Genomic DNA, 24,009 nt, shown 5'->3' with positions numbered 1-24,009 from the left:
AGGAGTCGGAATAATGTAACAATCTGGTCTAAGGTTTCAATTATTTTAGGGGTCTGAATTTTAAGGTCTGGAATTTGAATTAATTGTGGGGTCTGATGTCTGGATTTTGAACTTATTTTCCTGTATGAAGTCAGAAGTGAAAATCTGAATTCATTTTTCCATTTTTGTTCGGAATTAGATTTGTTGTATGGGGTCTGAATCAATTGTAGTGTCAGATATCTGATGTCTGAATTAACTTTGCAATCAAAGAGAATCTAACAGTAGGATCAACTCTCTTAAGTTGTCTACAGGGGCATGCAGGTCATAGAAAACTGAATGATACTTTGATATCTGTGATCTGATGCCTTATTCCAGAGAAATCCAAGTTTTTCTTACCATATAAATGAACTGGTTAGATACTGTATATGGCTTGGACATAGATCTCCCTGAGAACCTGCCTCCAGAGCTTATATTAAATGAAAGAGGGCGTTATCAGTGTGAGACATGTAATGACTGACAGTCTGCTTTTCTGATCCTCATGTCTCAAACCAGTAACTCCCCTATTCATTTAAAACTTCTTAAAAAAACAGCTTGAGTCCCCTACAGCTTCCTTAGTATAAAATATTTTCCCTATTTTCCACTGTCTAATTTCGAATATGTCCTAAAGTTTCATGTGTTTTTAAGTTAAAAGAGACTGAATAAGGTGAACTGCCTGAACTTTTACATATCCATTGACTCTTCAGAACGAATCAGTGAAAAACAGATGAAATATGGATGGAACATTGCAGTACAGATGGATAGCTAGGAGGATAACTAATAAAGCCCTTGTGAAATTTCAAATAATATATAACAAAAGGAGCGATTTTGAAAGATAACTTTTATTCATTAATTTAAAAAGCCAATCCAGAATTGTACATACAAGGAGAGTGATAAAAACATTGCGAATACCAAGAAAAAATGCAGATTCAACACCCTATGTAGAGGTGCATCTCACAAAATTAGAATATCATCAAAAAGTTAATTTATTTCAATTCTTCGATACAAAAAGTGAAACCCATATATTATATAGAGTCATTACAAAGAGAGTGATCTATTTCACATGTTTATTTCGCGTCTGGGGTTATGTGGATTCCAGCATACAGCTAAACCTCCTTCACATCCCAAATAAACAGACTGTAAGGTTCAGTAGTCATATGGTTTATTGGTGCGATGATATGAAGATGAACATGAATGTGTGGTAAAACTATAAGAATACAAATAGTATCCGTCCATACTGGGCACATCACAGAAACCAGCAGCAATGATAATACAAGGTGTACACTGAAAAAAAAATCATAAACAGCTATGACAGTACTAATTACAGAAAGCACAATTCTACACAGAGATATGTATCTAAAACATGGAACCCTGACAGTGTACAGTGCAAGAACTACAAACTATGATGGAGGATTACAGAGCACAATACACCGCTATTAACACAATTCTGTAAGTGACTGCAACATGACTTATATAAACAGGCTTTAACATAAGCATAGAGTCAGGACTACAATTCTCACCGGATTCGCTGGAGGATGGGGATAGTAGTAAGAAGTGAGCAGAAGCAAGAAACACGTGTCTTGTCTGCTTAGAGTCCAGGCATGTCTGAAAACATTTCTCTTTTTCTAAAGGCCCCATTACACGCATCAATGTCCCAGCAATCCCACCAACGATCCGGCGTGGATGGGATCGCTGGGACATAGTTAGCTGATCGCTGGTGAGCTGTCACATAGGCAGACTCATCAGCGATCAGGACCAGCGATCACGCTGGTATCCAGGGTAAACAGCGGGTAACTAAGCGCCGTGCGGCGCTTAGTTACCCGCTGTTTACCCTGGATACCCGATCAGGACCAGCGAGCACGCTGGTATCCAGGGTAAACAGTGGGTAACTAAGTGCAGTGCGTCGCTTAGTTACCCTCTGTTTACCAGCTCCCAGCGTCTGCTGTATGGCGCTGGGAGCTCGCTGATCATTAGTCTCTTGCTGTCACATGCAGCGATTTGTGCTGCCCAGCGGGAGATCAACGATAGATTTATGGCCCAGACCATTAGGCAACGATTAACGATCAGCCAACTGATCATTGATCGTTGCTACGTGTCACACGCAACGATGTCATTTCGACATTGCTGCAATGTCACCAAACTGGTGACGTTGCAACGATATTGTTCACAATATCGTTGTATGTAACGGGGCCTTAAGAGGAGCAGCGAGTGGTCCCACAAGCACACAATGCTTAAAGGGCAAGATACCTGCAACTGTAAGAATGCTGCCAGATTGTGCTAAACATATATAAACATCCCTAAAGGATAACATATTACCTCTAATGGGCTGTAACAAGTGTCAAACTACCAATACCTTCTCTTACTGAGCATAAATGGGCAGAACATTGATGATTATGGCTTACAGTCAATGAAAACCCAAAAGTCATTATCTCAGTAAATTAGAATATTTTGTAACACCAGCTTGACAAAATTATTTTAAAGTCAGAAATGTTGTCCTACTGAAATGTATGTTCAGTAAATATACTCAATACTTGGTCAGGGCTCCTTAGGCATCAATTACTGCATCAATGCAGCATGACATGGAGGTGATCAGCCTGTGGCACTGCTGAGGTGTTATGGAAGCCCAGGTTGCTTTGATAGCAGCCTTCAGCTCGTCTGCATTGTTGGGTCTGGTGTCTCTCATCTTCTTTTTAACAATACCCTATAGATTCTCTGAACTGGCATAAATAAGGTGTCTCTGGAAGTCACACAATTATCCACCCAAGAGACAAAATAAGATATTTCTCATAATCAAAGTATTATTAATTATTATTATTAATTTAAAAGTTATCTTTTAAAATCCCCTTTTTGCTGTATTTGTATTAACATTGCAGTACAGAGTATATCTTTTGTTTTGCATGGATCTTCAGAGACCTTACTGGCCGAGTCTGATCCGTAAAACGGATGAAAATAGGACAGGCCGTGAGAACGGGGGACTCACGGGTCCATTCTTAAAACTGGTGATGTGTGGATCAATGAAACTCTATTGGCCTGTGTGCTGTCCATGAAAAAATGGACAGCAGTAGGACGTGTCACACTAATGTGTGAATGTAGCTTTATGGTCAGAAAAATATGGATTATATATTGTCAAGACTATGGCAGGAGTCACATTCCAAATCTTGTTCATTGTAAGATGATCAATATGAAACAGGACTCTTATTTCTCACCGGTAAAGATCAATTCTTTTTTGCATGATGGGGTTTATTATGAATGTTCTTATAGTCAGCATTACATATGTATGATAAATTTACCTTGGAGATTTTTTGGTAATTAGATTCTATAAATAAAGATGATGATAAATCTTGCTCGGTGGCACAGATCTGTGGTTAGATTAAATTCAGACCATTCTTTGGGATGAGAAAAGATTTTGATTAAATCAATCTTACAAAGGGCTTTGCTTGATAAATATTTCATTGCATCCCAATGAGTTATGCGTCATATGACTTTCATCATATTTTGTGACCTATAAATTTTTAATTTGTGTTTTCAGGCGACAACGGATTTATATGGCAACTGCACACTACGTCATTCGGGAACATCTGCAGCAGCACCAGAAGCAGCTGGGGTGTTTGCCTTAGCCCTAGAGGCAAAGTAAGTTATTCTTACTTATGGAAATATGACAGTAAATATGCTGAAATGTAGGCTACAGACAATTCTTAAAGAGGAGCCGTCAGTACAGTGGTGCTTGAAAGTTTGTGAACCCTTTAGAGTTTTTTTTTATATTTCTGCATAAATTTGAACTAAAATTACATCAGATTTTCACACAAGTTGTAAAAGTTGACAAAGGGAACAAAATTAAACAAATAAGTAAAAAATATCTGACTTAACCGGAAACCGATCCCCAAACTCCATAGCCTATCCATGTGTGGACAACAGTACCTCAGCAATAGATCCTCACCTCTCAACGTCACTGCACCAACTCTCTCAGTAAACATATGGCTTATCGTTTTCCCTCTCCAGGGATCAGCCCCTTGAATGGGCAGAAGTGTTCACACCCTCCCTCCCCAAAGCTAACTGTGCATTGGTGGAGGTATAAAATACACTACATTCAAATCAAAGCCATAATGGCAAGACATATTGTATATGCTACACAGTGAAAATTTTGACATGTCTAACAGATGGTATTGTTGACCGTGTAGGCTAAAAAGTAAAAGATATTCCTTACATGTCCGATAAGATGGTGTGATATGTGGTCCTGTTGCCCCTTTAAGTGCAACAGATTTATTTAGCATTGTTCAGCACTTTTCATTCTAGAAAATGGACTACAAACAATTTGTGAGGCTTTACTTTATTTTATAAGTGGGGTAAGCCTGGTATTCTTCAGTAGCTACTCTATTCAACAGTCATGCATGATGTTGGTGTTATGAATGTAATACACACACACACTCCCAGGCAATGGAAAAAGGGAAGGCCTGTAAAAGGGAGACACTGAACCTATACCCAACTGGTCTTGGTACTGACTAGAAAGACCCTAGGCACACAACTCAAAAACATCACCTTGGACCTAACTATTTAAATGGCTATCAAGGGGTTTCTTGTACCTCCTGAGGAACCAGAGGGGAGGCCAAAACACACTGTCAACAAGAGGAGAGGAAAATGTACAAGAAGATACAAAGACCCAGGATGAGAAAATTGAAAACACACTCTTATAAGGTAGAGAGTGAAAGCTAAGGAGAGCCAAAAGTAAAAGGATTAAGTGTAACCTCCCAGAAACCTAAAGAGGTAAAATGAAGAAGAACTGGGAAAGGAAGCAAACAGACTCATGCTAGGAATTCAGCTGATGTTTACCATGCAAGGTAAACTCCTTAGCTGAAGGGCTGAAACTCTTAAACCCAAGTTAATGTAGAGGTATAGCCAGAAAGGAAGTGCAGTGAAGGGTGAACATATAAAACCCAACCCAGAATGTGATAGGGCAGACCAAAACAGGAAAATTAAAAACACCTGGCGAGGAGCAAACCAAGAAGGGGGAATAAAGACAATTGAAACTATCAGCATTTTGACATAAAAGAAAAGGTAGTAGCTCAGCAGGCAGGAGAACCAACCGCGGAGCAGCAAGTCAGTGGATTGAATCCCCAAACTGAGCCATGACAGTTGGGAAATATGTAGCAGATTTCCACATAACTAACTTGATATATACAGTATGCATATTTGTTTCTAAATCTTTCTTGAACCTTGAACCTGATATAGAAGACCTCCAACCACTGTTTACGTCAATCTGTCTTCTTGATACCAAGATGACAAGACACATGTTATAGTATAAAAGGACTAGTCTACATGTCATTCAGCAAATGGACTAAACTGTCTGTCGTCATGATATATCAATAGTCCTTAATCTGTGATTTTAGTACATAGTGATCAGTGGGTTAAAGAAATAAATTTGTAAGAGCTCTTCAGATAGAATATCTTAACTTCCTCTACCTCCATGAACAAGACCTGACAAAAATAGAGGTTGACACCTGAGCTCTTTGCTCTCTATAAGTTAAAGTCTATTCAAATCTAATATGTCATGTGTTGATGAATCAGGTATTCTGATCATTTTATTTCTATATTGTAATGCACCTTGCATTATTATAGCCCAGGTCTCACCTGGAGAGATTTACAACACCTAACAGTACTGACATCCAAAAGAAACCAACTTCATGATGAGGTTCATAAGTGGAGAAGGAATGGAGTTGGATTGGAGTTTAACCACTTATTCGGCTATGGCGTCCTTGATGCTGGTGCTATGGTTAAGATGGCACAAGAATGGAAAACTGTGCCTGAGAGATTTCACTGTATTGGAGGATCAGTACAAGAACCAAGGTAAGTTACTTAACCATTTTTACATGCTGTTGGGAAACCCATTTCTTCAACTATCTGAAAGATATTCCCTCTAGTGTGAACAATTGAAAAACAGTGGGGTGGTTTAAAGAGGAATTTGGACTTTTTTTTAAAAATTGGCCTTAGGAAGTAGTCATTCCATAAAAAATAGTACTGGCACTCTCAGCTTAATCACTCACATAAACTTCAGTGGTGTTAATCAACAATAAAGCAATTATTTCGTAAATTGAGAGAAATGGCGACACTGACGCGTTTCTGGATCATCAAGCACCTTTGGTCATGGTATTTCAAAATGATGTCAGGAGTCCGGTTAAATAGTCAAACCATTTTGGTTAACACACCAGTGGGATATTTAACCCCTTTCTGACATCGGGTGTAATAGTACGCTGAAGTTGGACACCCTCCCTTTGATGTGGGCTCCGGCGGTGAGCCCATATCTTTTCTGGCACATTCAGCTGTTTTGAACAGCTGACATATGCAGCTAAAAGCTGCCTGCTGGAAATCCACCAATCGGTGACCCCTGTCACGTGATCGAGGATCACTGATGAGTTGGCATGTCAACCAGAGGTCTCCTGCTGACCGCTATGGTTGTTACTGCCGGATTACTATGAGCGCCACTCAGAGGTCGGTGGTCATAGCAAGTGGGTAGTTCTGCTACATGCAGGCGATTAGATCATCACCTGTTTTTAGCAGAGCTGATCAGGTTATGGCAGCTTCTAGTCTCCCATGGAGACTACTGAAGCATGCCAAAAGTAAAAAAAAAATGTTTTTAAAATTATAAAAAATGTAAAAGTTCAAATCACCCCAACTTTCACACCATTCAAAATGAAACAATAAAAAGATCAAACATACACATATTTGGTATCGCCGCGTTCATAATTGGCCGATCTATCAATAAAAAAAGGATTAAGCTGATCGACAAATGGCGTAGCGAGAAAAAAAGTGAAAATGCCAGAATTCCTTTTTTTTTCGTCACTGCGATATTGCATTAAAATGCAATAATGGGCGATCAAAAGATCTTATCTGCACCGAAAAGGTATCATCAAAAATGTCAGCTTGGCGAGCAAAGAATAAGCCCTCACTCAACCTGAGATCACGAAAAATGGAGACGCTACGGGTATCAGAAAATATGTTAAAACTGATGGTGTTGTTCAAAAGTACAACTCATCCAGCAAAAGACAAGCCCTCACATGGCCATATTGATGGAAAAATTAAAAAAGCTATGGCTCTGAGAAGGGGAGCAAAAAACAAAAATGCAAAAAATGAAAATACCTCCGGTCATGAAGGGGTTAATCAGGTTGATGTAATATGCTGCATTGAAAGCAAACTGACATTTCTGACACTCGAGAATAAAAAGAACAGAAAGACATATACATAATAAAAATAATTCATACAAGTAAGGTTAGCCAGAAAAAGCAGCAGGACACATTGATCATAACAGAGGAGAATAAAGACGGGTAAGAGCACAAAAGCGAAAATAATATGATCTTATTCCTATAGGTGACTTACCGCCAGATAATCTTTGCTATATAATGAGAGAGTGCACCTCACCTACTGTACCTGCTCACAACAGCAGTGATGTGAGAGATTTATTTGCAAATAGCAATACCTGGGGAAAACAAACGCAGAACATACTCTACATAGGAAAATTAGAACAGGAATGGCGGAATACACAAGGGTATTATAAAAACTAGTCATGTAACATTATATCTAATATATAAAGCTCAATGTGTGTGTGTATGTATGTATGTGTGTGTGTGTGTGTGTCCGGGATAGGCATCTACACCGTCGCAGCTACAGCCACAAAATTTTGCACAGTCACACGTCTGGACCCCGAGAGCGTCATAGGCTATGTTGTGAGGAGAAATTTTAACCCCACGCGTTCCAATTCACCCAACAATTTAGCCTATTATTCTTATCATTTCTATGGTGTTATCGTCCTTCTGTAAAGCTGGAAATAACACAATTTATTACCGCACCAACACAGACCACCCTCTGACACAGACTGCAGGGGGAGCCCAGTATCACACAGGATAGGATTAGATACACAGCTCAGCAGTCAATATCACACAGAATAGTATTAGGTACACGGCTCAGCAGTGAGTATCACACAGGCTAGGATTAGGATTAGATACACGGCTCAGCAGTGAGTATCACACAGGATAGGATTAGGATTATATACATGGCTCAGCAGTCAGTAACATACATGATAGGATTAGGTACATGGCTCAGCAGTCAGTATCACACAGGATAGAGTTAGATACACGGCTCAGCAGACGGTATCATACAGGATAGGATTAGATACACTGCTCAGCAGACGGTATCATACAGGATAGGATTAGATACACTGCTCAGCAGTCAGTATCACACAGGATAGGATTAGATACAGTGCTCAGCAGTCAGTATCACACAGGATAGGATTAGATACACTGCTCAGCAGTCAGTATCACACAGGATAGGATTACATACACGGCTGAGCAGACATTATCACACAGGATAGGATTACATACACGGCTGAGCAGACATTATCACACAGGATAGGATTAGATACACAGCTCAGCAGAAAGTATCACAGGAGAGGATTAGGTACACAGCTCAGCAGACATTATCACACAGGATAGGGTTAGATACACAGATACACATGTTGTTTATCAAAAGGCTCTTGAATGAGTTGAAAATAAAATGCTATCAATACTTGGGTAATCATTTAGTTAATTTGTGTTGCAAATCTGCAGTGTTGAATATATGATGTGAAATGTTTTTATGTGCAATATAATCATTATAATTTGTTATAACTAACCACAGTTGGTTACTATGCCCAGGCAATGCCGGGCTCTTCAGCTAGTCTTTTCATAAATTGAAACCAGAGGCATTGAGTTTGAAAATCCACCACACCTCTCTGTTCCTGAGACGACATAATTTGCTCTATACCATACACTTTTAGTGATACAATATTACCATCATGACAAGAAATAAAATGCTTAGAGACTTGAGATATATCTCTGCAGCTTTTGTTATTCTAAATATAATGGAGGCACTCCCTGGTATGTGTTTTAACCCCTTCATGAACGGGCTATTTTCTGGGGGGGGTTTCCTCTCATTTTTTCCTCCCCTTTTTCCAAAAGTCATAACTTTTTTATTTTTCCATCCACATAGTTGTATGAGGGCTTGTGTTTTTTGTGAGACAAGTTGTACTTTTGATATTTAACACCATTCATTTTATCATTTTATGCACTAGAGAGCAGGAACAAATTCCAAGTGCAATGAAATTGTAAAAAAGTGCAATTCCACAATTGTTTTTTATTTACCATGTTCATAAGGGCTCATACTCACTTGCGAGAGACTCACACGATTCTCGTGCGAGTCTCTTGCATGAAAACCTGGGACTGCTGCCAGCACTGGGACCGGAGTGTGCGGCTTCATGTATTTCTATGTAGCCTCACGCTCCGGTCCCAGTGCCGGTGGCAGTGCCAGGTTTTCATGCAAGAGACTCGCACGAGAATCGTGTGAGTCTCTCGTAAGTGAGTATGAGCCCTTAGATGGTAAAACTGACTATGCAATATGATTATCCAGCTCAGTACGAGTACACAGATACCAACTATGTACAGGTTTTTTTTTATTTAAGTGGCAAAAAAAATTCTGAAATTGGTAAAATAAAAAAAATATTTTGCTTGTATAGCCATTTTCTGAGACTCGTGATCTTTTCCTTTTCAGGTAATAGGGCTGTGTGAGGGCTTTAACCTCATTAGTAGCTAATAGTTATCAGGGTATACTTTCCTGCATAGGTTCCAGGAATCAATCTATCTAGCGAAACAAAGGCTCGGTCATTGAATTTGATTGCAAGGCAGTGAGACGACTTGATGGGCTTCCCACCAACTTGTGAATTTAGTTTTAAAAATTACCAGAATGGTTTAGATGACTCATCCGGTAAAAGTGTCTCACCCAGTTTCTTGCCTATCTCTACGTTCTTCCAGAAAAGACATTGAAGCTTGCCCATCTATATTCCTGTTGGATTCCAAATTATTTTCTCATATATTTACTTATCATAAATTTGTCTGGTACATTCCTGTATGATCATCAGGACTATCTTACACACAGTTTGGTTGGTGTTATAATAATTTTGGGCTGATTTCAGTGGGGTATGCGATAGCCCCGACATCAGCCAAATAATGGTTTACTGATAAAATGGAAAATGAAGACATTGAATTTGCCCTTCACTCTAGAACCGCTTCACCACCTCGTAGTCAATGAGTGGCCTAAGCAATATGGCAGCCATGCTGTTATCTCTTTTGATCTGATGTTCTCATAGAATCATAGAATCGTAGAGTTGGAAGGGACCTCCTGGGCCATCTGGTCCAACCCCCTGCTCAAAGCAGGATTCGCTAAATCATCCCAGACAGATATCTGTCCAGCCTCTGTTTGAAGACTTCTATTGAAGGAGAACTCACCACCTCTCGTGGCAGCCTGTTCCACTCATTGATCACTCTGTCAAAAAGTTTTTTCTAATATCTAATCTGTGTCTCCTCCCATTCAGTTTTATCCAATTGCTTCTAGTCTTTCCTTGTGCAAATGAGAATAAAGATGATCCTTCTGCAATGTGACAGCCCTTGAGATATTTGTAGACAGTTATTAAGTCTCCTCTCAGTCTTCTCTTTTGCAGGCTAAACATTCCCAAATCCTGCAACCTTTCCTTATAAGACAGGGTTTGCAGACCGGTCACCATTCTGGTCGCTCTTTTCTGAACTTGCTCCAGTTTGTTGATGTCTTTTTTAAAATGTGGCGCCCAAAACTGGACACAGTATTCCAGATGAGGTCTGGCCAAAGAGGAGTAGAGGGCAATAATGACTTCACGTGATCTAGACTGTATGCTTCTGTTAATACATCCTAGAATTGCATTTGCCTTTTTTGCTGCTGCATCACACTGTTGACTCATATTCAGTCTGTGATCTATTAGTATACCCAAGTCTTTTTCACATGTGCTGTTGCTTTGCCCTATTCCTCCAATTCTGTATATGCTGTTTCATTTTTAATGCCTAGATGTAGTACTTTGCATTTTTCCCTGTTAAAAACCATTCTGTTAGTTGCTGCCCACTGCTCCAGTTTATTTATATCTTTTTGAATCTTCTGTCTTCTCTAGTATTAGCTATCCCTCCTAGCTTTGTGTCATCAGTAAATTTAATCAGTTTACCCTCAATTCCTTCATCTAAATCATTGATAAAGATGTTGAACAATACAGGGCCCAGGACAGAGCCCTGTGGTACCCCACTTGAGACATTCTTCCAACTGGATGTGCAGCCATTTACGACCACTCTTTGGGTCCGAACACTAAGCCAGTTATGAATCCACCTAACAGTTGCCCTGTCCATTCCATACTTTGTCATTTTTTCAATAAGGATTGTGTGAGCTCCTTTCTCGAATGCTTTGCTGAAGTCAAGATATACTATATCTACAGCATTTCCTTGATCCACCCAATCAGTGATTCTGTCATAGAAGGAAATTAAGTTAGTCTTACATGACTTATTAGTTACAAACCCATGCTGACTCTGTTTAATCACTTCATTCTTATCCAGGTACTGACATACATGTTGTTTAACAATTTGTTCAAAGATCTTTCCTGGTATAGAAGTCAGACTCACCGGCCTATAGTTGCCTGGGTCCACCTTCTTCCCCTTTTTGAAGATAGGAACAACATTTGCTCTTTTCCAGTCTTCTGGGACTTCTCCTGTTCTCCATGAATTTTCAAAGATTATGGAGAGCGGTTCAAAAATTTCTTCTGCTATTTCCTTCAATACTCTGGGGTGTAATTCATCTGGACCTGGAGACTTGAATTCATTTAGGTTAGCTAAGTGTTTCCTCACTATATTTCTGTTTATAGATATCCTGGATTCTTCTATTCCCTTAATAGGACAGTGAAGAATGGTTGATGTTACATTTCCTTTCTGAGAGAAAACAGATGCAAAATAGGAATTTAAAAGTTCGGCCTTCTCAACATCCTGTCTTACCATTTCATCATTTTCATCCTGTAAAAATCCTATAGCATCTTTGACTTTTCTTTTACTTTTGACATATCCTCAAAATCCTTTATTATTGCTTTTGACGTCTCTTGCAAGCCTCAATTCATTGTCCGCTTTAGGTAATCTGATTCGTGCCCTGCAGGTTCTGCAGACAGCATTATATTCTTCTTTAGATATGCCTCCCTCTTTCCATTTTATAAACATTTCTTTCTTCCTTTTTAGCATGTGCTTAAGTTCTGTGTTCATCCATCCTGGTTTCCTTAAATGCTTCCTATTCTTCCCTCTTTTCGGAATTGTTAACTTGTGCTTTGAGAATTTCATTTTTCAAGATTTCCCATCCATCCTGGACATTTTTGTCCTTAAGGATATCCAGCCATTGGATCCCTCCAATTCTCTTTCTGAATCCCTTAAAATCTGCCTTTCTGAAATCTACCCTTGATGTCTGAGTCTTCACGGGTCTTCCTCATCTAGCAGAGGCTGTCGATGTTGGCAGTGCTGAAAAATGGCATCCAAGAAGGAAAAGTCAGACAAAATGGTCTAATCGTGCTTCAGATTTATCAGAACCAATGTGAAAAAAATGGGTGCATCTAGTCTAATTCTAACGACAGTAGAAATCTTACCCACCGAGGTAAAGGGGTTCCACAAAATTATGTATTTAAGTCAGATTGATGTGGTCAGGAATGGGATCACTCACACAGTATTTTTCAGTGATGGACATTTATTTTCAAAGACGAACAGCCATGTCTCTAATAGGTTCTCATAATGGGACTTGCTATTTCCCAACTTCAATGAATGTGTAAACTCCAATTATTGCAGTGGAGCTGCAATAGAGAGTGCAGATCTTGACAGCATGACATGCAGCTCCTAACTCACCTCAGTGAAGCCCAGCAACAATTGCTCACAGGTCTCCACATGGCCAAAGGCCCCAGACCCTGAAAATTGCTCATAGGTCTCCACATGGCCAAAGGCCCCAGACCCTGATAATTGCTCACAGGACTCCACATGGCCAAAAGCTCACCAGAAAAAAAAAAAAAGGTAAGGCTGGTGATAATGTCACAGTCACGTGTGTCTGAACGCAGCGAGTACCGCAAGGTGAACCCATATGACACACGTGACCCTGGACACAGCGCCTCCAGTGGGGCGAATTTAAATAATAAGGGGGACCTGGGTAACATTAACAATGGTGGGCCCTGCAATAGGGTATAGGGAAGTGGAGACCTCCTGAGCTCCCCTGAGCCAGTGTCCCTGCACTCCTAACGTTCCCTATGCCGGCTCCACACCAGGCGCCGCACGCGTACCTTAAAACCCTTGCTCGCCCTGACCCTAATCCCTCACTAGGGAATTGGTCGGTGCGGACACTAATCCCACCACTGCACTAGAGACACAAAAGGAAAGAAGACAATACAGGGGGAACCACTTATCTTTATGCTCTGTGCTTATGCTCCTGCAACAGAGCCCCACCACCTGCGTGCGTCTTCTCCTCCACCCGGATCCATCACCATCCCGGATCCTTCACCATAGTGCAGCCTTGGAGCAGAGTCCACCACCAATTGCAGCAGTCCAGTAACAGAGTCCCAAAGATAAGTCAGCCTCTGCCAAGAATTTAAGCATGCTTGAGTCCAGCTCTCAGCAACCAAGTTGAGCATGCCGAGTGCAACTCTTTCCATAGTCGCCACTCCACCAAGTCATGCAAGCACTTCCCACCGACACCATAAACTGCGACTCCTCCACGCCATGCCAGCACTTCCTGCAGACACCATTAGCTGCCCCTCGTCCCCTCTGGCTGACTGCGCAGGACTCATGTTCAGCTCCATGTTCACCCAGGCATCCTTCCCAAATGAACACAATATCACCAGCAGTGATTAAACCCACCTGACACTCTTTTATAGAGCGTCACACCTGAATACTAATTATGTGCATATTAAACCTAAACTAACGTGCGATACCACTAACCACCACCGGGCAACTTAGAATGAAACACCACGTGTAGTAATTCTAATGACCACCGGGGGGCAATCACGTCACTTTGGCACCCAGCCAAAGGGAAAAAAGTTCAACTTATCCATTTAAACTGTCAGATCCAAAACTGGATCATGACATGTAGACTTTTATATCCAATGTATAGATTGAATTGAATGGGAATAAATATTTCCATATGATTCAGTTTATTGTCTTTAGAAAATAATTGATTTTCCCAAAAGTAAAGCGAACTTTTAAATTTTGTGAAATAATATTCCAAATTATTAGCGATAAAATATAAAGGGTTCCACATTTTTCACAAGTCACTCATCTTTAGCCAGTGACTAATAGTTCAGCTTTTGTTACACATTGTCTTCAGATATGGCAAAATTAAATTAACACATTGCATACAGAACCCCCCCGAAAGTTTTTAGGACATTGTGTCTTGTTCGTATTGCATAACTTTATTACTTATAATTACGTACTTACACTCTCTGGTGTAGAAGTGTAACATTTTGCTGAAATTAGGAGTGAGCATTTCCCTATTAAAATGTTTCTGTAGTGAGTTAATATTGTATTATAGAAAAACTCAATGTTTGCATCTTTATAGATTAAGCTGCTTACATGTATACAAGAGGGGTGCCTCTATCCTGATGAACAGGAAATACGAAATGTGTGGATTCATTTTTGACGTTATTTATCTGTTTTGTTTAAATCATTTTAATAAAGTTTTTTACCCCATTTCAAAGAGGTTTGAGAGCTGTAGAGAGAAAGTTAACTTGGATTAGGGGGGACAGATGTACCGCTTCCCCATTATTAAGGAAGTGTTCCACTTACTGTGTGCTCTGTCCTGCTACTAACTCTCCGTTACATTGGCTGGTGCTCCTTGATTTTTTTTTTGTTTTATTCATAGTACGTTGCATTGGATCCAGTTTCATAGGATGTCCGATAGTGGAAGCTGCAGGCCAGCATTAGAGCTTGTGGAGCTTTATGCTCTAAATGAGTGATGGATCTGTCACTCACAAAGTCTAAGTTCAATAGTCCAAATTCCTCATTTCTTTTCGATCCCACCTTGTCACTAGAATCGCCCTTTTATAGCCTTTTTTTTGTTTTTTTGTGCAGTTTACATAGGTATGGAGCCTCTCGAACGCTCTCATAGCGATGTTGATTGGCTAAGATTCCCTTACAGACAAAGCTTTCCCTACTCCGCATCTTCTGGTTTTCCACTTCATCAGATCAGCAGATACATGGATTTTAGCACCTGCTACAATAACCCTTTATGGGCTGTTATAGCAGCAGACCTCACAAACCAAATTATTTGGTATTGTTCTGTATTATATTGTTACAGTTTGTATCCATACACAGTAATGCCAAATAATTTGCTTAAATGGTTTAAGTCTAATTATATCTTATAAACCTGTATTATTTACTCCGAGGAAGTAAAATCCTCCCTCCAGGGAATCGGAATGCAGCTTCCATTAACATTTGATTCGGTCATACTATGGATAATTGTTTTCTCCTCCTTATAGACTTGGAGAACAGATTCTATATATAGTCTTCTCAACATCCTCTGTCGTGCACCTTGGCAACCCCTTCAATTAGTGCAAAGAAGCTGGGCAGCCTTCATTGTCTGCAGCCAATGTTGTCAGCCGTTCCATTAATATTTCCAATACTTTATTCCATCATGTCATTGTCAGGCTTATAAACAGGAAAATGTATCGTGGAGACAAAGATTATACTCAGACTCATACAATATGTAACATGTAATTATGTGTCAAATGCCTAGTCTTCTGTAATAACCTCTCCGGAAAATAATATAAAGAAGAGGGAAAAAATGTATTAATTCAATGTGGGAGCTGCATTATAAAGTGATGTGTGGTATAAAAGAGAGGTTAAGCGGAAGATGAAGAACTGAAAAATTTCAGAAAATAGAGAGAAGTAACTAATTGTAGAAAGTGATTATAGGGGTATCGTAAATCAATTTTTAGCTTGCCAAGCTATCTACCATTTCTAAAATAACAGTCGTGGTCATGTGACAACTACAATATTGTGATTTTGCTGAACTGACATCACATCGACATCTCACATGTTTCAGAATCCCTCCAAAGCGTGGCCCTGTTGATGGGACAAAAGCAATGGCATGTTAAAGGGGGTTGTCCACTACTCGGATGACCCCATCTCAATTACTATATTCCCCCACGTAGCAAAAAGACACCTTAAACTCATCTCCTCTTGTCTGGTACCATGCCATTCCAGCCACGTCAACGCCAGTTCTCCTGGGGCTTGTGTGACGTTGCAATGTCATGCAAGCCCTGCAGCCAATAGGCATCTGCCAATGGGTTGCTTGACCTTCGCTTCATTCGGATGGAACTGAAATTTGGAAGAAGTGAGAGCTGAGGCTGCTCTCTAACCTCCTCTGGATGTCAGGTATGTCTGAAAGAAGTGAGAGTGTAAAGGCCTGATGCCGACATCACTGGAATAAAGCTTAACCGGAGGTGAGTATAAGGTGTTTTTATTTTACAAGGGGGAAAATTGTAATTAAGAGAGCAGTGACACCACAGAGAGTAAAGCCACCTTAGGAAATATAATTTCAGCATGATGTAAACATGCAGTTGTGGTCGGTAAATTGGGTATTGTATCCCAGACAAGGCAAGCATTTTGTGCTCCGTAACCCATGATGCAATAAATAGAAGATTTCCCTTTTCGGCGCTTCCGGAGGACAAGAATGGTTAAAGATGAGATATTTTGCTCGATATCAAATTTATTAGGACACTTTGCTAAGAACACACAACGCATTTCAGCCTGCAACGGCCTTCATCAGGTAAAATATGCATGCAGGCGCCAGCCAGCATCATTAACCACAGGTTAACTGCAGGTTAACAGCGATATTCCTGGTGACAGGATCCTTTAAGGCTAGTTTCACATTTGTGTTTGGAGGTGAAACGGATGCTCGCCATGAAGCTCTGTCCCCTGCCATGCCTCGTCCAGTCAGCTCGGCCTATGCCGGCCTATGCCACTTTGCCACCACATTTGTCAATTTGATGGTGCGGCGACCTGCGCCAAACGCAACGTGTTGCATTTTGGTGCGGTCGCCGCACCGTCAAAACGACGCATGTGGTGGCAAATGCATACCTGCGCACGGCCTGCGTACCCAATGCTAAAGATAAGGTACACAGGCCACATGCAGTGGCATGCGACCATAGGACGGAGCTGACCGGAGGAGGCGCGGCAGGGGGCAGAGCTTCACCGCAAGCGTCCGCTGCACCTCCAAACGCAAATGTGAAACTAGCCTTAAATAGTTGCAAATTTTCAAAAAAGCCGCCAACTTGAGGTGAGTTTAGGAACGCCCATATGTGGTCCATGTGACTACAAACTTATTTTTTTTTTTTTTTTGTAAATAATGAAATTAATAAAGTTATTAATAACTTTCCTCCCAAAGTATAAGTGTCAGGGCTTGCTAACAGCCCCCACTCTCAGTGCTGTGAGCGGTGACTGTAAATGCTCTGTACATGTCTGTGTGACTGAAAGCTGACGGCTTTTTTTTCTCCCGGATGCCCTGCTTTCAGTACTGTGGCAAGGCATCTTCATAATGCTATTAACCTGCAGATTAACCCCATATATGCAGGTTAACATCATTATTAGACATGACAGGTTCCCTTTAATTAGCAGTAACAATACCCTGATGGACTAGAAGGTATATCGTCCATATTCTTCCATATCTTTTTATATTTTCAGTCCTGAAAGCCATACAAGTGCACTTTTCTTTGTGGATAGTAACCTCAGCATGCAGCTGATATCCTTACCTCAAAGTGTATGATCACTTAGCTAATAGACGGGAATCTACTTTTCTTGTTGCTGCTCTGAAAATCTGACAGTGAACTGGTATAAATAGCAGCCTGTATCTTTTTGACAGATGTACACTCAAAATACCTTGCAGCCATGGCTCAGGATGATGTGAATCCTCCAGTGACTTACATGAATATTGTCAAGAATAATGTTGCCAGTGATTGACAATGAGGTCCTTCTATTGTTTGCCTGATGCAGTATAATATGGAAAAAGTTTTATGAAAACCACCACTAACCAGTTATCCATGATGGTAACAGGTCAACACTGATGTCCTTCTATATTTTGATCGATTCTGTGTAACAAAGAAAATGGACTTTAATTGAAAAACAATGCACACTGTATTCTATTGAAGAGTCACACTGGCTGGTCCATCTCATGTCTTGATCGAAACCCTCGTGGCGGGATATGTTTTTGCAAGTCACCTCCATTGGCACCTTCCACATGAGCACTGAAGGGAGGTGCACAATCCCCAGGTTCATCTACACGTTGTGTATACGCCACATGCCATTGCAAATGGCTTGTAATGACAAATCTGGCTTGTGCAATATCATGTCAGTCCAAGAGGAGAACGAGCCAACGTGACTCTTCAGAAGACCAGCTCCACCCCATGGACTCTTTATGGGTTATTAGAATATAGGAAGCACTGAATGTAAGCAAATGTTGGGTGTATCCAGTATGACGCCCACTGGAAATGGTTAAAATCAAAGTCCTTTCTTATTCCATGTTAAAATTAAAGGTTAAAACCAGTCTTGGAAACATTTGGGATGAAGCTTACGCGTTTCAAACAATTTGAATGTATGTATGTATTTTATATCTCAAGGTTGGATTCCAGTTATTCTGTAGAAAAATGTATTCAGAGGATGTATACAGTAACAATGTGTTTTTTTATTTTGTTTTGTGAACAGAAAGATTCCTCCAGAAGGAAAATTAGTTCTCACTCTCACAACCGACGCATGTGAAGGGAAGGAAAACTTTGTCCGATACCTCGAACACGTCCAAGCTGTAATAACCGTGAATTCCACAAGACGTGGCGACCTAAATATCAATATGACATCTCCAATGGGAACCAAGTCCATCTTGCTGAGTCGTCGTCCTCGGGATGACGATTCTAAAGTAGGATTTGATAAATGGCCCTTCATGACCACCCACACATGGGGAGAGGACCCAAGAGGTACTTGGGTTCTCGAGATTGGGTTTGTTGGGAGCATGCCACAGAAAGGTGTGCTAAAGGAATGGACCCTGATGCTGCATGGAACTCAAAGTGCCCCGTACATAGACCAAATAGTTAGAGATTATCAGTCAAAATTAGCTATGTCAAAGAAGGAAGAGCTGGAAGAGGAACTGGATGAGGCTGTAGAGAGAAGCCTGAAAAGTCTATTAAACAAAAGCAAAAACTAAGGCCGTCCTGCATGTCTGTGTGATATTTTCCTTTCCTGATTTTTCTCTTACTGACACTTAAATCTCTGTATAGGATACACTGGCTTCTAAGTATCATATGTTTTAAATATTTATAGCCATCTATTTCTTTATTTGGAATCAAATAAATATATAAATATATATTTTTACAGTGTTACCCCTAATATTGAAAGGCAAAAAGAACACGCACAATCTGAGGACGTTTTGTGTATCATTGTCTGTTGAACAAACGCAAAATTAAAATTTGAATTAAAAAAAATATGGAAAATAAAATGTATCCCTGCTATAAGAGAATCATATATCCTAAGTGTTGTAAATGTTCCCTAGAGGAAAGCTGTCTCTAGGCTTATGTTTCCCAGCCTGGTGACTGCATAAAATAGGGGCAAAGACCCCATTTCTAGTACTGTGTCAGTTAGTGGAGTCCTTGCTGTAATTTTGATAGATCACTTAGTTATCCGCTTGAGCTTTGCTTCAGTCATTTCAGTGATGAGCTCTTCCTAACCCCTCTGTCATAATTTATTTACAGCTTTTCTCTATGCTATGCATAGGCAGAAACCTGACAATCAGTAATGGTGATTTGGATATCTGAAGTTCTTGAACATTGAGAACTACAAGTAATGGCAGCTTATCATTGAGGATACTGGCAGAACTGCAGCACAAAATACAGTGTTTTATCAAGACGCTCAGTAAGTGAGCCAGCAGTAAAATTGGGGTTTCAGCACCTAGCTTACCAGCTCATCAAATGGGGAGCAAAAAAACTAGTGTGACATTCTCTTGATATATTTTGTCAAAACAGGCCAAAAATTATTTAGCAGTTTAAAGTGGTTCTTCAGTTCTAGTTTAATCAGATATGCCATTAAAGGGAATCTGTCACCTCAATTTGGCGGGCTATTTAAATGCCTTGTGTCCGGTCAGATGGGCGGTATTTCATCTCCTTTCCTCCACCCCAGTGAACACAGTGAAATGCTTCCGGGACATAGTTCACCGGCGCATGCGCAGTAATGCTTTTCGGCTTTGCCCGCAGTTGGGCAAAGCATACTGCGCGTGCACGAGGCAAGATTGCATTGCGCACGCACGGACTATGGAGGACAACTACTCAAATTCCTGAAAATATTGCGGACGGTGGCCAAGGATGGGGTGGAGGAAAGGAGATGAAACCCCACTCATCGGACCGGACACAAGGCATTTAAATAGCCTGCCAAATTGAGGTGACAGATTCCCTTTAAGTCTTGTCCCAAAACTATATTGGAGAGGTTTGGGAGGTGCAGGGTTATTTATTAAAGGGACTTATAGATTCAAGGTACTTTTCTATTATCAGCACACCATCGTCATATTAATTTCTTTATCCGGGCACCACTGATACTGCAGCACCACTGCCAACCTGACGCCCAGATGGGTATGACTGCCATTCCAGCTCCTGCTCAGGCATCCCTTGTAGGCTTTTGGTTTGGTGACCGATCTTTGCCCCATATGAGACCCATAGCTATGGGACCACTAGGGAAACTCACCACTATGGAACCACTAGGGAAACCTGCTCCTACCCCGGAGCATTTAGAGAAGCTGCCTTGGATCAGCAAGGACTGGGACTTATCTGGGGCATCTAACGGTCAGATTCTCAACCAGCGAATGGATAAAACTCTTAGCAAGATCCCTATCTCTGGTTTTCCAAAAAGAGTAGCTTATCAATGCCTTGTCCGATCGATAACCCATTCCTGAAAGGGTCAGACATCCCTGTTTACCAGCTACTCCAGGGAAACTCTTGTAATCGACTTTAGGGCTTCTGGCGATGGACTTGGATAATAAAATGTAATAATCCTCTAATCAAAGCCAATATGGCTCTTGATATCCCAAGCAATCAGTTATATGACTGGCCATATATTTGTTTTGTAGGGAGCTTTACAATGTAATTGTAGTATCAAATAAAAGGATCCCCCTCCACAACGTCCAGCGTCTTTATAACTGCAATTAAAGTTGTTGACCAAGACCAGATTTGAGGGTCAGTAGCATACCCCTAAGAACTTGAAATAGTTGCATATTAGACTGTCCTTTTATCTGTTTCTCTATGTCACTCTCAGTGTATAATAATGGCCATTGTAGCAGTTTGCACAATATATCCGCTATACATTTCAGAGCAACTTCAACAAGCCTTCCTCCCATAAAAATGTTGATCCTTTTAATATGTTGCAATCATCATATTATATAGCACTGTGTACTTACAATTGCTCATTTTGCCTTTCTACTCAGCTAATTCTTCTCTTTTCCATTAAGTCTATGAAGTCTCATAATTATAAACCGACTAGCTGTATCCTGAGCTCTGTGTATAAACTGGAAGTTTCTTTTCCCTGCATGAGTCATCACTGCGAAGTCACTGGAAGGGGGAGGAGCGAAGCAGCCGGGCCAGAAGTTGAAGGATGGGATGACTCATGCAGGGAAATGAGACTTCCTGTTTCTAGTGGAGCTTAGGATTCAGCTGGTCAGATTTTAATCATCTGATGTCATAGAACTAATGGAAAAGAGAAGAATTAGCTGCGTAGAGAGGCAAAATGAGCAATTGTAAGTATAAAGTGCTATAAATATGATGACGGCAATATATTAAGAGGATAAAAACTTTGATGTGAGTGCTTCTTTAACACATGATATTTTAGAAACATTTAATGATTTAAATTAATTCTTTAACAGATTTAGATTCTTAAAGGGGATTTCATTTCACTTTGTTGTCCACAACAACTGTAAATGTGCAATAAACTATTAGATAATGTGAGTAACATTGGTTTTATAAGAGTGTGGCAAAACAAAATTGAGATATTAAATTGTTAAAGCACAATATATATTTTTTTTCCATTTTTTTTGTATTGAATTATTATTAACTAATTGTAAGCCTTTTCCTTTTGCATAAAATTAACACAAAAAAATCGGCTATTAAATGAATACTCTGGGTGAAATAGATGTTTTGTGCTTAACCTAAAGGGAGATTCCAAATTTTTGTTCCTCGTGTCACGCTCCTCCCCCTCAGGCCCTGCACTAGGCATAACACAATGGATCAGTTTTTTTTCCTGGAGTGCGCCTTTAAATGCAGAGTATTGTACTATTTTCTACAGGAAATTCTTTCATATATATTATATATTTAATGTAAAACACTATATATTATGCCATATTCAGGGTCCAGTTTTTAAAAAGAAATAATAATGTATTAAAACTTGGAGAAATAATAATAATAATAAACCAAAGTAAAATATGTATATTGGTGTTTGTATATGAAGGTGACACACAGAAACTCACATAGTCTGTTCAGTGCGCAATACACATGTGCCTGTATATGTACTTACTAATTAATAAATGACGAGTCATCACACTCTGTATAAAGAAGAAAAATTTGGCCTTCATTCCACCTTTGTGACAATTTTTAATTATCATGTACATTAATTTGCATTCTTGTAATCATGCAGTTCTATGTTGGAAAAAAAAACCCATTAAATTATATATAGCAGCAATTTTTAAATATGTTTGTTTATATTTCTTAGTAAAAAACATTGGGAAAACAAAAATGTCCGCTCGAATCACAAAATAATGAATTTGTGATGCGCATATTTATCGAAAAAAATACATTGAAATATTTTAAGATGATATTATTAGCATTTTTTTTGTAAAGCAGCAATTGTATTAGGATTTTGTGCTTATGTTTATTTTCATTGCACTTTAGGGATGTTTACTTGACTGTATTTGAGACCTCTGCATGTTTCTGGAATTTTTTTTTCTCCCAAAAGTAAGACAGGATAGGTAGAGACGAGACAACCTTCTCTAAGAAAATGAGATATGATTTTTTGTTTATCATGGGATAAACAAGCCTTTATAGACGACCTTACATCACCACCTAAACCTATAGGATATGTAGGATATGGACACCTACCGGAGCATTTTTTCTTTTGTTTCCCTTTTATATTGTTGGATACAGAATGAGTTAACAGAGAATTCATCAGTGAGCTGATTCCAATTAGAGTTACCGTAGTAACTTCATTTTTATCTGTTTCTGAATTCCTGTGTGCTGATTTATGACCAGAAGTAGAGGTGGATGTGATGTTGCCATACGTCATTACAGAGGAAGAAAAATAAAAAAAAATACAAATTCTTTGTCAAAAATGATTCCTCTAACCAATTCTTAGCTAAAGGCACACGTCAAAATTTGTATCCTTTTAATACATTGCAGTCATCATTTTATATAGCACTGTGTACTTACAATTGCTCATTTTGCCCTTCCACCCAGCTAATTTATCGCCTTTCCGTTAGGTCTATGTCATCATGTGATTCATAGCAGGCTAGCTGAATTCTTCTAAGCTCTATGTAGAAACAGCAAGTCTGTTTTCCATGCAAGAGTCATCATTAGAACTACAATCCTACATTACTGACAGAAGGAAACAAGGAACAAAAATAAAAGCAAGAGGGGTGGGAGTAGCTGGGTCAAGAGTTGAAGAGGAGGTGGAGGTGGGCTGGCCAGGGACTTTTCATTGATGTAGGATTGTAGTTTAAATGATGATTCATGCAGGCAAAAGAGACATTCTGTTTCTACATAAGAGCTTAGAAGAATTCAGCTGGTCTGTTTTTAATCACGTGATGCCATAATCCAAATGGAAAAGAAAGAGAAGTATTAACTGGGTAGAAGGGCAAAGTAAGCTATTGTAAGTACATAGTGCTATATGATATAATAGTAATATATTAATAGGACAAAAATTTTGATGAGAGTGCTGCTTTAACTCATTCTGTAGCCAGCTATATCTAGGGAAACAAAGAGCCTGTACAACGCAAATTGTGCAAAATCTTTAATAAAACCCAATGGCAAAAATTATTTTTGGTCCAAGATACATGCATTTAGGTAAAATAATAAAATGATCCTTAAAGCTAATT

General features: G+C 39.7%; 1 protein-coding gene across 1 annotated transcript in view; it reads left to right on the top strand.

Moving 5' to 3' along the window:
* PCSK2 (proprotein convertase subtilisin/kexin type 2) overlaps positions 1 to 21,051 on the top strand; it is a 267,953-nt gene extending 246,902 nt beyond the window's left edge. The window contains exons 10-12 of the mRNA XM_073553798.1: positions 3,545 to 3,645; positions 5,629 to 5,856; positions 18,600 to 21,051. Of these exons, the coding sequence (XP_073409899.1) occupies positions 3,545 to 3,645; positions 5,629 to 5,856; positions 18,600 to 19,092 (822 nt within the window). The 3' untranslated portion in view covers positions 19,093 to 21,051. The remainder of the gene's footprint in view (positions 1 to 3,544; positions 3,646 to 5,628; positions 5,857 to 18,599) is intronic.
* Positions 21,052 to 24,009: the final 2,958 nt, after the last annotated feature.

The sequence above is a fragment of the Dendrobates tinctorius genome, unplaced genomic scaffold (genome assembly GCF_039654945.1).
Source record: "Dendrobates tinctorius isolate UK_male_01 unplaced genomic scaffold, ASM3965494v1 ptg000203l, whole genome shotgun sequence".
NCBI classification, from domain to species: domain Eukaryota; kingdom Metazoa; phylum Chordata; class Amphibia; order Anura; family Dendrobatidae; genus Dendrobates; species Dendrobates tinctorius.
The sequence above is the reverse complement of the archived record's forward strand: the minus strand, read 5'-3'. Positions and strand labels throughout refer to the sequence as shown.